This window comes from Podarcis gaigeae (assembly GCF_964106915.1).
Source record: "Podarcis gaigeae genome assembly, chromosome: 16".
Lineage (NCBI taxonomy): Eukaryota > Metazoa > Chordata > Lepidosauria > Squamata > Lacertidae > Podarcis > Podarcis gaigeae.
Window position 1 is genome coordinate 35,923,424 of NC_139693.1, and position 19,137 is coordinate 35,942,560.

Sequence of the window (19,137 nt, forward strand, 5' to 3'; positions counted from 1 at the left end):
TTTAAGGATAAGATCGATACCAGAAGTGGAAGAAGGTAATCTAGCTGAGTTTCTGACCAAAGAATTCTCCAAGTTCTGGGGTCTAGAGGAGGAAGACTTTAAAATTGTGTCAGCCTTCAGACTTGGAAGACTTACAAAGAGAGAAAGGCCCAGAGACTGTTTGATTACGTTGAGATCAAAGGAGGAAAGGGACAAGATTTTGGGCCTGCACTACGGAAGCTCCTTGAACATTTCGGACAAAAGAATTGAGATTTTTAAGGACATTCCTAAACAGCTGTTGGATCTTAGATCTGAATATTTGGACTTAGTAAAACTGCTGAGAAGTAACTCAATCATCTTTAGGTGGGACTTTCCCCAAGGACTATCTTTTACCTTTAGAGGGAAGAAGATTAAAATTAGAACTTTGGAAGATAGGGATAAGTTTTTGACTGCCTACGGAGAGGATCTTCATAAAGGACTTGAACTACCCTCAGGGCCTGAACCACCACAGGTGCCTGTACCTCAGAACCCTGAAGACCCACAGAACAAAATACCATCCCAAGGAAACTAAACAGATCTTTCCAGGATGTCTCTGCAACTTTTAAGTTGGAATATAAATGGCTGTAACAGTCCGGAAAAAAGGAAGAAAATCTTTCACATATTAAAAAAGGAGCAACTAGACATTACTTGTTTACAAGAAACACATGTGACTAGGCTCCACAGAAAAATATTGGTAAATAAAAGGTTAGGCCAAGAATTTATATCTTCGGACTTAGTTAAGAAGAGAGGAGTGGTGATATATGCAAAGGAGAGCCTCTCACCAAAATTTTTATTTAAAGATGAACATGGAAGAATTTTGGCAATTGAAATACAGCACCAAGGAGAGAAAATTTTGATATTAGGAATCTACGCTCCAAATGAAGGGAAATCAGAATTCTACAAGAAGTTGCATGAGATTATGCTGGATTATCTGGACTATGATAACATCATTATGATGGGAGATATGAATGGGATCGTTTCTACAAACATGGATAGGTCACAAAGCCAAAAGGTTACTAAAGAAGGCAGACTACCAAAGACCTTTTTTGAAATGACAGACAACATGGACTGGATTGATATATGGAGGACAAAGAACCCCTTAGGGAAAGAAGGAACATTTTTCTCTGAAGCCCAACTGACTTGGACAAGAATTGACCAAATATGGATTTCTAGAGGTCTGGCTCCTAAGGTGAAGAAAGTGGAAATCTGCCCAAAGACCTGCTCCGATCATAACGCGTTGAAAATGGACATGACATTATTACCAACCGGCTCCTTTAGATGGAAGATGAATGACAACTTGTTTAGAGATCAGGAGATTATCAAGAAGGCCGAAAAAACAATAAAGGACTATTTTGAGATAAATTTGAACACTGCTGTGGAAAAAAGAACAATCTGGGACGCAAGCAAAGCTGTGATGAGAGGGTTCTTGATACAACAGAACGCCATAAAGAAAAGACTACAAAATGAGAAAAAGGACAAGATTTTGGGGAAAATTAAAGAGTTAGAGAAGAAACTAAGAGTAAACCCGAAGTCACAGCCGATTTTGAGAGAAATTAAACTTCATCAGGCACAATATTCCAAACTGATAAATCAGGAAATAGAATGGAAGATTAAATCAATGAAACAAAAAACATTTGAATCGGCTAATAAATGTGGGAAACTGCTGGCTTGGCAGTTGAAGAAGAGACAAAAGCTGAACATAGTAACAAATTTGGAAATAGAAGGAAGGAATATTCAGAACCCGGTGGAAATTAGAAAATGTTTCCAGAAATATTTTAAGAAATTATACACTCAAGGGCCACAAAAGGAGGAAGAGATTGCAAAATTTTTGGAGAAAAATGGACTTAAAAAACTATCACAAGAAAATAGATCACTCCTGAATAGTAAAATAACACGACTAGAGATAGAACAGGCCATTCAGAATATGAAGTTGGGCAAGTCTCCAGGGCCAGATGGCTTGACCTCCAAGTACTATAAGACATTAAGTGACTATTTGATTCAACCACTGATGGAGGTCAGCAATGAAATTATGGAGGGAAAGAAGGCGCCTGAATCGTGGAAGGAAGCTTTCATCACATTGATACCAAAATCAGAAACTGAAAAGACACAACTTAAGAACTACCGTCCCATTTCCCTTTTAAATGTGGATTACAAAATATTTGCTGACGTTTTGGCAGGAAGACTCAAAAGAGTTTTAAATGAGATAATTCATAAAGACCAGGCAGGCTTTCTCCCAGGAAGACATTTATTTGCTAATACAAGGAACATTATTGACATTTTGGAACTTTTGCAAACAAATATTAACACTAAAGCAGTTCTAATTTTTATAGACGCGGAGAAGGCCTTCGATAACATTTCTTGGAAATTTATGAAGGGGAATTTAAAAGAAATGGGAGTGGGGCGGGGTTTTGAAAATGGGATTGACGCGATTTATTCAGAACAAAAGGCAAAACTGATAGTCAACAATGTGGTTACAGAAGAGTTCAAGATTGAAAAAGGGACACGACAAGGCTGCCCGATTTCCCCCTTGCTGTTTATTTCTGTCCTGGAGGTGCTCTTGAACTTGATTAGAGGGGACCGGTTGGTGCAAGGGATTCAGATCGGAGTGAAACAATATAAACTTAAAGCTTTTGCAGATGACCTTGTTTTGACATTGCAAGAGCCAGAATCTAGTACAAAAAGAGTGTTACAATTGATTCAGGACTTTGGTCAGGTAGCGGGCTTTAAACTAAACAAACAGAAAACTAAGGTGTTGGGAAAAAACTTGACAGATGCAGAGTCAGAACGGTTTCAGAGAGAAACAGAACTAACTGTGGTTAAAAAAGTAAAGTACCTAGGGGTAAACATAACAGCAAAAAATCTGAGTCTATTTAAGGATAATTATGAAAAATGTTGGTCTGAAATTAAGAGAGACTTGGACAGTTGGTCAAAATTGAAGCTTTCTTTGTTAGGCCGAATTGCTGCTATTAAGATGAATGTATTGCCTAAGATGTTGTTTTTGTTTCAAACATTGCAAATTGTGGATAAGACGGAGTGCTTCAGGAAGTGGCAGAGAGATATTTCTAAATTTGTCTGGCAGGGCAAAAAGCCCAGAATTAAGTTTAAGATATTAACTGATGCGAAAGAAAGAGGGGGCTTTGCCCTGCCAGACTTAAGGTTGTACTACGAAGCCGCAGCTTTCTGCTGGCTAAAAGACTGGCTACTTCTAGAGGACACTGATGTGTTAGATTTAGAAGGTTTTAACAATGCATTTGGCTGGCATGCATACTTATGGTATGACAAAGTTAAGATCAATAAGGCCTTTAAGAACCATATTGTCAGGAAAGCAGTGTTTAATGTCTGGACAAAATACAAAGACCTATTGGAAAATAAAACTCCAAGATGGCTATCACCTCTGGAGGCTAAGGCCCGAAAAAGACCCAATATGGAGGCCAAATGGCCGAAATATTGGGAAATAATAGAGAAAGAGGGCAACAATTGGAAATTGCAGAGTTTGGAAAAAATGAAAGACAAAGTGCGAGACTGGTTACATTACGCTCAGATTCAAGAAATTTTTAAAAAGGATAAAAAGCTAGGATTCCAGGTGGAGAAATCGAAGTTGGAAACAGAATTGTTAGAACCTAAGACTAAAGTACTTTCAAGAATGTATAACTTGCTGTTGAAATGGAATACACAAGATGAAATGGTTAAGTCGGCCATGATAAAGTGGGCACAGGATATTGGGCATAATATTATGTTTGAGGATTGGGAAAGGTTGTGGACCACGGGGATGAACTTCACGGCATGTAATGCTCTGAAGGAAAATGTAATGAAAATGATATATAGGTGGTACATGACCCCAGTTAAACTAGCCAAAATATGCCATGTGCCAGACAACAAATGTTGGAAATGTAAGGAAAATGAAGGAACATTCTTTCACCTCTGGTGGACTTGTCCCAGGGTGAAGGTCTTCTGGGAAATGATATATAATGAGCTGAAAAAGGTATTTAAGTATACCTTCCTTAAGAAACCAGAGGCCTTCCTCCTGGGCATTGTCGGCCAGATGGTGCTAAAGAAGGATCGAACATTCTTTTTGTACGCAACAGCAGCAGCAAGGATACTTATTGCCAAGAAGTGGAAAACTCAAGATCTACCCACTCTGGAAGAATGGCAGATGCAGCTGATGGACTATATGCAATTGGCTGAGATGACTGGCAGAATTCGAGACCTGGGAGAAGAGAGGGTTGAAGAAGATTGGAGGAAATTTAAGACTTATTTACAAAAATATTGTGATTTGGTGGAAAGTTAAGTAGGATGTTTGATCATAAATAATTGGCCACCACAAAATCGGATCGAAATGGGATGTAAAGTGAGATTAAGAGAAATTAATTTACAGAGGATTATATTTAAATAAGTGGTCATAAAATTTGCAAATTAGATGATAAATTGCTGGGAAAAATTTATGATGATGAAAATGGCAGCGGGAGATGTGAGGAAGTCCAAAGAAGTCATGAAAACTCTGTTGAGATAAAAGAAAGGTTGTTTATCTTTGTACTTTATTTTGTAAAAACCCCTAATAAAAATTTATTAAAAAAAAAAAAAAAAAAGGATGAAGTGGGGGGAAAAAAAAGCATTTTGTGAACAGAATTTCCAAAGGACGCCTAGCATCCCATAAGTATTTTCCTTCCTCAGAAGTCTGTATTTTCTTCCTTCGGGACACTGGCAATCACTCTTTGTTTTTAGCCAGACAACTCCTGCAGTGATTCAACATATTTCCAAGAGTAAAACATATTAAACTCAAGTGTCAATAATATTAGTAATATTCATAATAATTCTTCAGCCAATGTTGTGAAGAGATGCAAAACTAGATTCAGCTGCAGATAACCATTGCTCCGATTCTTTCAAAATTGTTTCTGCCCTTCCTAGTGACTGTTCTAAAGTAGCTTAACTTTCAGGGGTTCAATTTCCTCTTTTTATTCCAGTGACCCTAGGGTATAGCTTTCAAGAGGGCCAACATTTAAGCAAAATAAATGTATTTTATAATCAAGATGTTTTGGAGCGCATCTGTAAATGGTTCCAAGCACCCAGTACAAATCAAGGTTTCAAATATGCAGCCATAGCTGCCTGATCAGCTTGAAAGTTTTTGCTCCTTGTCCACTGAAACATGCACACTGTCAGGGAACTGACATCGGAGCGAGAGGTGGAGGCAAGGCTCCCGAGCGATGCAGGAGAGGGGACCAGCAGAGGGGAAGGAAATCAGCGCAACACCAGTAGAGAAGGGAGGGAGATGGAGGGGTCGGAGAGGGGTCTCCGAGACTCTTCGCCCGAAACTAGTGGGGAAAGCACAGGCACGCCTCTGCCCACTCCTTTCCTGCGCAGAAGATTTCCGCGCAGGGAGAGTAGGCGGAGACTTGGTGTCAAACAACTTCTTTGCTGGAAGAGGTTCAAGAAACGCCCACTGACGGATTCTGCAAGCGACTGAACGGCCACGGAGCGAAAGGCTGTCAGCCGAGGCAAGGTTAACCAGGCAATCTAACCAGCAGTAACAGCAACTTACGCACAAGTAACCCCTTATAACCATTACACACACGCATCACACTGGGAGTCGAAACAGGCCTGCTGGATCAGTCCAAAGGCTCCATCTAGTTCAGCATCCCATTCTAACTGTGGCCAAGCAGATGCCCATGAGATGCCATCAAGCTGCACCTGAGCATAACAACACTCTTCTCCACTTGGGATCTCCAGCATCAAGGCCAGCATCCATTGATAGCTTATTCTCCATGAAATTCTCTAATCACTTTTTAAAGGCATCCAGGTTGGCAGCCATCACTGTATCATGTGGGTGCAAATTACATAGTTTCAATGCTGTTCTGGGTGAAGAAGCTCTTTCTTTTGTCTATCTGTAATCCTTCAAATTTGGGAAGTGGGTGGCACTGTGGGTTAAACCACAGAGCCTAGGACTTGCCGATCAGAATGTTGGTGGTTCGAATCCCCGCAATGGGGTGAGCTCCCATTGCTCGGTCCCTGCTCCTGCCAACCTAGCAGTTCGAAAGCACATCAAAGTGCAAGTAGATAAATAGGTACCGCTCCAGCGGGAAGGTAAACAGTGATTCTGTGCGCTGCTCTGGTTCACCAGAAGCGGCTTAGTCTTGCTGGCCACATGACCCGGAAGCTGTATGCTGGCTCCCTCGGCCTATAGAGCGAGATGAGCGCCGCAATCCCAGAGTCGGCCACGACTGGACCTAATGGTCACGGGTCCCTTTACCTTTACCTTTAATCCTCCAAAATTCAGCTTCATTGGTGTTCCCCAAGTGTTATGAGAGGGGGAAGGGGGAAATTGTCTCTATCCTCTTTTTGTATGCCATTCCAAATTTTACACACCTCTAACATGTCTCCTCTCACTTCCCTTTTCTCTAAACTGAAAAGGCCCAAATAGTGTAACCTTTCTTCATAGGGGGATTGTTCCATCCCCTTAATAATTTTGGTGGCTTCTTTTTTTTTCTTAACCTGTTCCAGCTCTACAATATCCTTTTTAAGGCAAAGAAACCAGAATGGTACACAGTATTCCAAGTGTGGTCACACCATATGGAGAATAGGGGTATATCCTGAACAACTTGGGTCCAAGACACCTTAGGGACCTCCAATCACAGAGTTCAACCAGAGGAGCACTGTTAGTTAGTTGTCACTCGTGTTACCAATGCCTGACTAGTCTCACCCAGAAGTCAGGCATTTACTTTCATCAGTTCCCTGCTGTGGTACACTCTTCCAGCAGAGATCTGGCAACCATCCCCACTTTTCACTTCCATGCATCTCTTAAAAACTTTTGTAAGCTGACAGGCCTATGGAATTGTTTAAAAATTTCTTAAGTCATTTTAATGTACACTCTGCACTACTTTTAAGCCTAGGGCTTGCCGATCAGAAGGTCGGCGGTTCGAATCCTCGTGACGGGGTGAGCTCCCGTTGCTCGGTCCCTGCTCCTGCCAACCTAGCAGTTCCAAAGCACGTCAAAGTGCAAGCAGATAAATAGGTACCACTCTGGCGGGAAGGTAAATGGCGTTTCCGTGTGCTGCTCTGGTTCGCCAGAAGCGGCTTAGTCATGCTGGCCACATGACCCGGAAGCTGTCTGCGGACAAACGCTGGCTCCCCCAGCCTATAGAGTGAGATGAGCGTGCAACCCCAGAGTCGTCTGCGACTGGACCTAACGGTCAGGGGTACCTTTACCTTTAATGTTGCTGTACAGTGCTATTTTTCTAGAAGACGAGGTGCCAGAACTCACCATGAAATCCTCCCTTGTTGTCTTAGAATGGCGATGGCGCCCACCTGAGAGGTACTGGAACCAAGTTCTAGTGAGTTCTAGCTGGAAAAAAGCCCTGCTGTACACCATCATAAGAGGGAAGCAGGGGTGTCAACCTGATTATGATATTGGGGGGACGACGGATAATCAACCAAATGGCATACATCATTTAAACGGCAATGTCCATTAACTTTGGGGGTGTGCCACCCTCAAATATTTTTTGGGGGGTGGGCAAAGGGACTTGGGCCCTTTGGAGTTGTTTCCTATGGTAGGAAGTATAGAACTACATTTATAAATACATAAACACCCTTATTAGGGATGCTTAAGGGACAAGATGTGGGACACGGGTGGCGCTGTGGGTTAAACCACAGAGCCTAGGACTTGCCAACCAGAAGGTCAGCAGTTTGAATCCCAGTGATGGGGTGAGCTCCCGTTGCTCGGTCCCTGCTCCTGCCAACCTAGCAATTCGAAAGCACGTCAAAGTGCAAGTAGATAAATAGGTACCGCTCCAGCGGAAGTTAAACGGCGTTTCCATGTGCTGCTCTGGTTCGCCAGAAGCAGCTTAGTCATGCTGGCCACATGACCCGGAAGCTGTCCGCCGGCTCCCTCAGGCAATAAAGCGAGATGAGCGCCGCAACCCCAGAGTCGGTCACGACTGGACCTAATGGTCAGGGGTCCCTTTACCTTTAAGGGACAAGATCTTTTCAAATATTGATTTAAAAATGATTGCATCCACACCTCCCAAACTAGTCCACCAGTGTTGGCCCATCTCAGTTGCTCCAATGCAGTTCTCAGGTCAAAAACACATTTGTAGAGAAGTTAATAGAATTTGGGAGATGATATACAACGAATTAAAAAAAATGTTTAAAATGACATTTGTAAAGAAATCAGAAGCATTTTTGTTAAGGATTTTAGGATGAGACCTGCCAAGAAAAACAAAGAATTTATTTATGTATGCAACAACAGTGGCAAGAGTCTTGTTAGCACAAGGATGGAAGAATGAGGAAACCCCCAAAAAAGAACAATGGCAACAAAAATTGATGACTTATGCGGAGTTGGCAAAGTTGACATAAATTAAGTGAGAAGGACAGTTGTGACTTCAAGGAAGAATGGGAACTATTTACCAAACTACCTAAAACAACAACAAAATGATTTGGACTCCTTGGCAGATTTTGAATAAACACCCACAAATTTATTAGTAGAATATATGGCAGATAAGGCAATGATACGTACAATTTTTAAAATGCCGAGAATAATATGTGCAAACAAATTAGAGAGGGGAGCTGAGGGAAGTCCTTTGCGGGTGGGAGAGGGAGGGAAAGGGGGGGACAAAAAAGGGGAAAATGTAATTGGTTATTTTGATTGATAATTTGTTTTGTTAAAATTGTTTAATAAAAATATATTTTTTAAAAAACCCCCAAAAAACCCCACATATTTAAAATGTGTGTTTTAAGAGAAATTACATTTGGCAAATGTGTATTTAAATGCAACTTTTTGCGCGCTCTCTCTCTCTCTTTAGAAGAATAATATTAACCCACCAGATTAATATGGAAATGGGATTGAACAGATTTATGTGTGAACATATATTTAAATGAGAAGGAACAAAAACAGCTAGTCCTTTTATTCATCTATAAATTGTTGGTGGGCATGCAAGTGGAGAGTCAGGTTTGGTCCCTCCATCTCCAACATCTATGACGGGTTTGTGTTGCCTTCCTCTCCATATGAGAAAATGTAGCAGGGTTTCAATAGCAACCTACTCCAATAGCATCTTGTCTCGAGGTCAAGAATCATGTTGCACTCAATTGTAGTTTGCAAATTGCCCCTTTCGTTGGCTTTGACATCAAGTGGTGAGAAAAGGAATGCGATGCTTTTTATAAAAATAAAGCAAAGCAAAGCAAATCGTTCTGTGACATTCATTCAACAGGTTGGAGTAGATGGTGAGGTTTCCTTTTTTAAAAAAAGAATAATTCTGTGATGCTGAGTATCCACCTTTTTAGTCCATTGCAGTTCAATCCTGTGCAGCGGGGGGGGGGGCAAACTCTTCAGCCCAGGGGCCACATTCCCTCCTGGGTAATCCTGTGAGGGCCACATGCCAGTGGGGAGTGAGGCAAGAGGCAGAAATGAGCAGAGCAGCAGATTCCAGCCATGCAAAAGTCTACAGACATACCGACATATCTCTCTCATCCAGGCAAGCAAAATGTATTGTCACAGTTTAAAGACACATCCCAACTAGAGAGAAATACTTGAGGAGGGTCTAAGGGAAAGAGGTGTACATAAAAAAGCTAAAATTCACAGCAGAATTAAAAAAAAACAAACAAATATACACAAAATAATTATCCTTCAAATACAGATAAGATCAGTATACAGTGGTACCTCGAATTACATACGCTTCAGGTTACATACACTTCAGGTTACAGACTCCGCTAACCCAGAAATATTGCTTCAGATTAGGAACTTTGCTTCAGGATGAGAACAAAAATCTTGCTCCGGCAGCGCAGCAGCAGCAGGAGGCCCAATTGGCTAAAGTGGTAAGAACAGTTTCAGATTAAGTATGGACCTCCGGAACAAATTAAGTACTTAACCTGAGGTACCACTGTACAATGAATATAGGTAATGAAATTATATGTCTTGAGTAGGCTTACTGAAATACTAATCATAAAAGTTGGTATGACCTGGTATCTAAAACAAGATATTTGGGGCACCTTCCTTATGTCAATACGCACCTGTGGTTGTTAATGAGTTGTTAGGGTTACTCTGCATTTCCCTACCGACTAAGATATTCTCTCTCTCCTCCCAGGGGTATCTCATAGCACCATGGCTTCACAGTCCATTTTTTAATTTTTTTATTGAATTATGTTGCATACACAAACAATCTGAACAAAACTTACAGACGTCAAATAGATTAAGTAAATAAAAGAAGAATCAAGAAGTAATAAGTAAAAGTAAAATTATAATATAGAAGAAGAAAAAAGAGAGGAGAAGTATGAAAGAGAAGAAAAAGAGAAAAGAAAAAGAAAAAGAAAATGTGTGTGTGTGTGTGTGTGTGTGTGTGTGTGTGTGTGTATAAATAAAACTAGGATAACAGTAAATGATTCATTGTTAGACTATTATTTTAGAAACAATTCTTAAATTAAAACACAGAAGTCCTGATGCGTCCATCACTCCTAGAGCTCTCAGTAAAGCTGTATAGATTATATTTTCCTCTCCCCTCTTTCTCCTTTTCCACCACTCCTCTATTCCAGGTTTGCCAGCATGTCTGCTGCACCAAGACTTTTATCTCTTTTTCATGCACTTTACAGTGGTACCTTGGTTCTTGAACTTAATCTGTTCCAGAGGTCCATTCGACTCCCAAAACTGTTCAAAAGTCAAGGCGTGGCTTCCGATTGGCTGTAGGAGCTTCCTGCACCCAATCAGAAACCGCGTTGGATGTTCGACTCTGAAAAACGTTCACAAACAGGAACACTTATTTCTGGGTTTGCAGCGTTCAGGTTCCGATTTGTTCGACAGCTAAGCCATTCGCGAACCAAAGTACCACTGGTGCATTATTAATTTTTTGTCCACCCCAGGCCCCTTTTGACTCCCTTTTGACCTCCAGATCTGTATTCACTGCTGCACAGCTCCATCAACCTTGAAGGAAACCCTGGCTTAAACCTTCCCAACACTGGGTCATATCCAATGTCAGTCCAACTCTGAGTAGACCCATTGAAATGAATGACAGCAACTATCTTGGCTCCATTAGTCTCAGTAGGTCTACTTCAGGTAGGACTACAGCTCAGTCCTACTCAGAATAGACCCACTGAAATCAATGGACCGCAGTTAGTCTCAGCTGGCCTACTCTGAGTAGGACTAACACTGGATCCTACCCGCTGACACCTGACATGGTTCTGCCCTTGCATGCAATGACTTGCCAAATGCACACAAACCCATCTGTCTGTTTGAGTGTGTTTAATTTTAATTACAGACTTGCATTATTATTTTTTTCTTCCTTCCTTGATCTCAAGCCTCCTTTGGCCATCTCCTGTCACTGCCAATTCATGCTCTCTGGCGCATCCATCTGGCTCAGAGCTCTGCGCTACAGGCACACAAACTCTGAGATCTGTAAAACCCCAGTAATTGGCGGGCGTTTCTAAAGTGTTGCCAGACAAGGCAAAACTTCCCTGTCAAACTCTTCCTCCCCTTTCGCTGTCTCCCCCCCCCCCCCGACTTCCCTATAAAAGTTGCCGGTTGAGTTGAGTTCGCCTTGGCATGGATGTACTGTTGAATCTTTACAGCTAAGCTTCCTACACAGTGGCTGGTTTTTATTAGAAAGGTTTACAAGATCAAGCCCTTTAAGGCTCACGTAGCTCCCCTGCCTTAAATCTCTCCTTTTTCATGGCATTCATATTCCCTTCTGGTTGTGAATCATTTTTGAGCTATAAAGGATTCTGTAGCATCACGCCCGCGAAGGACACATATGAAAATGAGCAGGATAGGCTAGTGGAGCCGGGCGGGTAACCCTTCAGCTGCCGAGAATTCAAAGCAAATGAACATGTTGCATATTCATACTTTGCTTTCAGGTTAGACTGCTACTGAAACATGCTCTGTGTGGAGCAGCCCCTGGAAAGTGTCTGGGAATTGCAGTTGATGCAAAAGGAGGCAGCAAGGCTGCCGCTGAGAGCCCAGTCATATGGCAATATATTGCAGGAGCGGGGAGCCTGAGGCCTTGTGGCCAGACATAACTGTCAGGGATGTGTATGGTTGCTCATGAGTAAACAGCCAGGACTCCGACCTACCTTTTTACAGGTTTTATTAGGTGCAAACTATGTACAGTGCAGGGATGTGGGTGGCGCTGTGGGTTAAACCACAGAGCCTAGGACTTGTCGATCAGAAGGTCGGCGGTTCGAATCCCCACCATGGGGTGAGCTCCCATTGCTCGGTCCCCGCTCCTGCCAACCTAGCAGTTCGAAAGCACGTCAAAGTGCAAGTAGATAAATAGGTACCGCTCCAACAGAAACGGCGTTTCCGTGCGCTGCTCTACATAAACACCCTTATTAGGGATGCTTAAGGGACAAGATGTGGGACACGGGTGGCGCTGTGGGTTAAACCACAGAGCCTAGGACTTGCCGACCAGAAGGTCGGCAGTTTGAATCCCAGTGATGGGGTGAGCTCCTGTTGCTCGGTCCCTGCTCCTGCCAACCTAGCAATTCGAAAGCACGTCAAAGTGCAAGTAGATAAATAGGTACCACTCCAGCGGAAGTTAAACGGCGTTTCCATGTGCTGCTCTGGTTCGCCAGAAGCAGCTTAGTCATGCTGGCCACATGACCCGGAAGCTGTACGCCGGCTCCCTCAGGCAATAAAGCGAGATGAGCGCCGCAACCCCAGATTCAGCCACGGCTGGACCTAATGGTCAGGGGTCCCTTTACCTTTAACTATGTACAGTGCAGAGTCCAAAGTTCATGTCTGCTTTGGAATAGACCTACTAAAACGAATGGTTTCTCAAGTTAGTCAATGCCTCCAATTTCAATGGGTCTGCTCTGAGTATAGAGTTCTCCAAATCATTTAGATTAAAAAAGTCAACAGCGCTTTTTTTTAAAAAAAAGGTAGACCATTAAATTTCTCACTTCTAGCACATGAAAAGCTACTCTATAGGTAACAGACATATCTGCCTTGACCATCAACCATCTAGTTCTGAAATCATCTAGTTCTGAAATCATCTAAATGACCTTCTAAGAAATTCTGGAGTGAATGGAGGACTCTATTTCTATTGCTCTCATATAAAGAGCAATAAATAAGATAGTACACCATATCTTTGATCTGGCCTAATTCGTATACACAAATAGAGTCATTTATTGGCATGTTAAATAATTTGCTAGTTCTGTGGGCATAGTTTGAAACCTGAACTGAGTAAGCACTTGCCTAATGGTGGGAGGAGGGAGTCAGTTCCCAAATATAAACAGTTCTTTTATGGTCTGTAGGGGTAGCGTCCCTTAGTAGTTGCCTGGTCATGTTGACCCTTGATTCTGGCCTTGCTGTGGAAGTTCAGACTGTAATCTTCGTGGGGCAGGAGCCTAACTTCATTTTGATATAAGAAGTAGTAGAGACCCCAGATGAATGTTTTTATTCTTTTAATCATGTTTCAAATTTTCACTTTGATTGCATTTAACCTTTGAGAATACATTAGGCTTGATTTTTGTGTGTTCTCCCTCCTATGTTTTATTCAATCTCTCCTTATCTACCCCTGAAAGTAATACAAATGGCAGGATGTTTTAGCATCGGAGGGTAAATCAGCTATCCTTGAAGCTATCTAAGACCCAGGAAGAGGATTTTATGATGCTCTACCCCCCCCCCCCATTGAAGCCTAGGTTGCCAGGGCAATGTCGGACATCCAAAACCTAAAATGATCAAATGACCTGGGCACATCAGGGCCACTCCAAGGTGATTGTGGGGTTGAAGATACCAGTATGGAGCCATGGGTGTTTTACTTCTCATGATCTGTAACCTTTCCTGATGTGTGTGAATATGTTTTATGACTCTGGCATGTTGAGTCGAGTGAGCTCTGTCCTATTGTAATTGCTATAACAAGTGCTGGGTTCCTAAATCTGGATGCTGGACTTGAAAATAGTTTCCTTGGTTCTGTGGTTTATTCAAAAGCTGGTTGTTCCTCACCTGGATAACAAACAAGGTGGTGTAGAGGTAAATTCTAACACAATGTACCATGCACACTGACAATGTTTTCCCCTCCTCTCTCTTCCTTCAGCACCAATGCTCCACCCTCTGAGATCATGCAAATTGATTTTGAAATAGAAGATCTTAGTGAATTGCCAGACACCCAGCTTATTACGTGGCAAGTTGAGTATCCAGGAGACAGAACATCTGACCTTGGCATCTCCAAGATCTACGTAAGCCAGAAAGATCTAGTTGGTGTTCTTCCATTGGCAATGGTAAGAGAAACCGTTTACTGCCCCGGTACTGTTTAGTGTGCAAGCACAGTTCTAGACCATATTGAACAGAAATGTGACCATTTTCACATCTGTACTCTCTGCAGTCTGGAGTTATGGAATTCAGTTGAGCATTAGGATAAAGATCTTAACAGCATGAGCAGTTTGATGATGGAACCCATTACCTAGTGAGGTAGTGAGTTCTTGTTGACTGGATGACTGCAAGCAGAGGCTAGCTGGAGAATGTTCTAACTCTGGATTTTGAGAACTGAAGAGGGTGTTGGACTAGATAGCTTACAAGACTCTTTCCAGATCTAGAATTTTATGATCCAACCAGCCAGCAGTGGGAAATGGGAAGGTGTCCCCTTCTGCTATCTGCCCACCACCAAAGCCTTGCTTACAGGGGTCATGGAAGATCTTGCAGGAACCTGGAAGTCACTCCTATAGCCTCTTCTCCTCATTTTTCTGGCAGTGGCAGGCAGGGTGCCATCACGCTTTAGAATCTGCCACCCAAGGTAGCTGCCTCAATCCGCCTCATGGACGGGCCAATCCTGCCACTAGCTGTGAATGCAAAAGTCAATGGTCTACAACACACCGTACAGAAGACTGTGTAAAAGTGTGTCAGGCTATGGAAGATATCTGTCTCTTGTGTATAGTTTATGTAATTCCAAACATAATCCCAGTGGATTAATCCCAATATGGGCAATTTGGGAGCTGCTCCAATAACCTCAGCATGCTCTCCCCCAGCCCCCACCCACCTGCCTTCTTATTCCCAACCAGCTACTGCCAGTCAGTGTAAACAATACTAATGAGTTATGAAACTCCCTATTCCCCTCACAGAGCTACATCTCCCAGAGTCCTCAGAGAAGAGTGTTTGACTGTGAAACCACACTGGGAATTGTAGCTCTGTGAGGGGAATAGGGAGTCTCCTAACTTATCTCAGCAACCGTAAGTGACGACAGTCCTCAATATTATTCGGGAGGAAGCCCTGGCTGCCTAAAGTGGCCTGACATGACATTGAATGGATAGTGCAGATCGCTGGAAGAACACACCATGAAAAGATTGAACACTTGGCATTGTTCAGCAGTTTCTAAAGGCTGTGAAATCAAATCCCTCTTTTTCATAACACCACGTACAAGGATGGCTCTGTAATTGTGGGGCAGGCGAGGAAGTTGTTTAATAAACGGGCTTTTTGACTGTGGCTCATTGGACAAGACAATTGGACGCCCCTCGTTCTCTCTAGTGTGTTCTTTGGCCCCAAATTACTGTGCTGGCTGGAACAAGGGATATCATCTTCCAAGATTTTTTATGCCCGGAGCTTACTCTTTGACCCATTTATTAAAAATATTGACACATGTTATTATTTGGAAAGAGGAAAAAATAGACTATATGGGGGAGAGAGATAATTAATATTTGAGTAAAAAAAATTTTGGGGAGGTGAATAATAGGAGCCAAGTGGTTGCCTAGTGACAAGCAGTTAATTATTATACCATTAGTCAAGGTTGAAGAGTGGTTTGTGCCATGGCTTTAATCTGCCAATTTCAGACCAACTCACATGTCACCTTGGCACTTAACGGTGCCAAATGATATTGCATTTCTCTCTGATAACTGTATTTTTACTTTTATTTTTTTTAAAAAAAGAAACAAGAACAACACAACACTCTTTTCTTGTCTGCTGGGCTACAGAATAGAATTGAAACGGCAGTTTGAAAAAAAGATAGCTCTGCAATCAGGGTGTCAGAAGGTGAAGAAGTGAGAACACACATCTTCTTATTCCCAACAGCGGTGTTGGGAAACTATTTCTTTCCTGGAGGGGGGCCACATTTCCTTCCAGGCAGCCTTCTAGAGGCCACATGCCAGGGGTGGGGAGAGACAAAAGTGGGCAGTGCAGCCAATGTAATTTTTTCCCTACACACAAATGCCCACACCTCTGTCCTCCCTCCAGGCCAGCTAGAGACATATAGAGTTCAAGGACACATTCCAGCCAGGTGAAAAACACTGAATGTGGGTGGAAGAATACATTGGGGAGGGGTCTAAATGAAGGGGACAGGTGGGAAGCATTTGGCCTCCAGGCTGTAGGTTCCCCACCCATGATTTAGATGGGGCATCCTGGAGCCCTCTAGATGTTGTTGGACTACAGCTCCCATCATTCTTGACCCACTGCCTGTGCTGGCTGATGGCAGTTGGAGTCCCCCAGCATCAGCAGAGCCACAGTTTCTGTTTCAGATCGAAGCTCTGCTGAGCCTCCTGTCTCAAGTCATTCTGGGGTGCTGGTTGTTTGATGCGGTTGATGGTGGATCCCCATCTGCAGAATGCAGAGAGGCTCTCCTGGCACCACCATTATTTGCCTTCAGGTGGCAGTCAAAAACTCTATAACCTTTGAGAAGCAGATGAGGTGTTTGTAATGTATTTTTATTTCCTCTTGATTTTAATGTATCTAAAGGTAAAGGTAAAGGGACCCCTGACCATTAGGTCCAGTTGTGACCGACTCTGGGATTGTGGCGTTCATCTCGCTTTATTGGCCAAGGGAGCCGGCGTACAGCTTCTGGGTCATGTGGCCAGCATGACTAAGCCGCTTCTGGCGAACCAGAGCAGCGCACGGAAATGCCGTTTGTCTTCCCGCCGGAGTGGTTCCTATTTATCTACTTGCACTTTGACATGCTTTTGAACTGCTAGGTTGGCAGGAGCAGGGACCAAGCAATGGGAGCTTATCCCGTCATGGGCATTCGAACCGCTGACCTTCTGATCGGCAAGCCCTAGGCTCTGTGGTTTAACCCACAGCACCACCCACGTCCCTTTGATCTATGTGGGATTTATTGTCTGTTTGGCACTTTGGGCTGCCCTGGGCAGGAAAACACAACTAGCAAATTTAATAAATAATAATGATAATGATAATGATAATAATGTGTTGTTAAATCTTCCTAACCTCCTGGGTAGCAAGCAGTTGGGTATAAAAAAAAACCCTTCTGGGTCAGATGTGGCCTATGCCAGAGCTAAATGTCCTTCTGCACCGGGTTGCTGTCTGACCCATACAGCTTTCCTGGCTTCTATGTGCTTTAGTGTGTATCCATTAGCGCTGACTCAAAGCTCCTGCCTCCCAGCAGTTCCTTGGTTTCCTCCAATAGTTCCCTATGGTTTACTCTTGGCACCCTGCTTGGCTGAGGGGCTGTGTTTGGTGCACCGGGTTCCATGTTAAACAAACCTGCTCCGTGGCACACTTTAGGGAATTTTATACTTGGGACATAAAGCATCTAAGAGTGGGGGCTCCTGGGGAGGTAAATGGACCTCCTCACCCCATGTACCCATGCCTAGCAACTCTGCTTCTCAGGTGGTGCATTGCTAAGAGTACTGCATGCCTCAGTTGTGCACTTAGTATGCACTAAGTATATTGAGCTTTTAGTGTTGCACCTCCAGGCCTTTGGAATGAGCAACCAATAGAAATTAGCAAAGCTCCTGCTGTTTTGATATTTAGGTGGCTTTTGAAGGCTGTTGCAGATTTATTTCTTATTCTACAATTGTGGACATGGTTGTTTTGTTTTAATCTTGCTGAGTTTGCAAATTTTTATTTTTTTTACACCTCTTCAACAACATTTGACTATGAAACTGTTAAGGGTGGGTAATAATAATAATAATTTATTATTTATACCCTGCCCATCTGGCTGGGTTTCCCCAGCCACTCTGGGCAGCTTCCAACAAAAGATTAAAAATACATTAAGACATCAGTCATTAAAAACTTCCCTAAACAGAGCTGCCTTCAAATGTCTTCTAAACATGAGATAGTTGTTTATTTCTTTGACATCTGATGGGAGGGTGTTCCACAGGGCTGGCGCCACTACTGAGAAGGCCCTCTGCCTGGTTCCCTGTATCTATCAATTTCAGTTTCTCTCAGTTTCTCTTTTTTTCCAAACTTCTGTTTAGTTCTTCACATTTCCCACCAGTTTGAGACCCCCCCCAAAAAAAGTCCTCATGAAGATTTACCAGCATTTTAACATACGCATTTTAAAAAATGCAGTTTCCCCAACAGACGCATTTTTGCAAAGCAATATACCCTAAAATAATGCATTTGCGTGTGCCATTTTGTGATGGGATGATGAGCTGCTTGTGCGTAAAAGCTTAGTCCCTCAGGGGTTGCTCAGCTTAGCAAAACTCTGTCCTTAGCGGAGCCCTTAAGCATGGCTCCCTCAGTCGCTGGCAGAATCCGACAGTGGGCGTTTGCGGAATCTCTTCCAACATAAAAGCTCCTTAACGGAAACGCGTCTTCTGGACTCTCGGCGTGACAGTTTCCGGCGAGGTGTGGGTGTCCCTATAGGAGGTCCTGAAACCTCCTCACTGTTTTCGCTTGAAGTATCCCAGAGCCCCCTTTCCGACTCCCTTTCCTTCGGAGCTCCTTCTCTCCCCCTGCTGGTTCCTTCCTCTGCTGTTAAGTCTCTCCTAACCTCCTGGAGCCCTTCCACCACCTGCTCTGATGGCAGTTCCCTGACACATTTTCACTAATATATGCATTTTTGCGGAAACTTTACCCTGATATATATGCATTTTGTTCACATTACCTAGCTAGAGTAGTGCATTAGAGAAATGCAAATTTTGGAGGATGGGTGTGTTTTGGTTCATGCGTTGTTAGGAAAGTATAAATGAGGTAGGTTTGCCTTTAAATGTGAGCTGAATCAAATTTATCCCCCTCCCTGGAGGCACTTTATAAATCTGCCAGCAAGTAAATAGATAGAACATATTACTTTCTTTTAGTGTTGTAAATCAGCCCTGATGCGTTTGAGGGCCTATCTGCTTAGTCGGGCCATGGACCCCTGTCCCAAAATCCTGTCTTGATGGACCTGCTTTAATTTTATTTCATTTCCTTACAGCAAAATGGGTGTTTTGATGTGACTGCTTTGTCCCTTTGCCTTCCACAGCCCTTCTCTCCAGTGTTTGCTC

At 42.9% G+C, this 19,137-nt stretch overlaps 1 protein-coding gene across 2 annotated transcripts in view; it reads left to right on the plus strand.

The window, feature by feature from the left end:
- LOC310833895 (transmembrane protein 132D-like) overlaps positions 1-19,137 on the plus strand; it is a 455,572-nt gene that overhangs the window by 299,820 nt on the left and 136,615 nt on the right. For both annotated transcript variants that reach the window (XM_083717002.1, XM_083717003.1), the window contains one exon: positions 14,028-14,211. In XM_083717002.1, the coding sequence (XP_083573128.1) occupies positions 14,028-14,211 (184 nt within the window). The remainder of the gene's footprint in view (positions 1-14,027; positions 14,212-19,137) is intronic.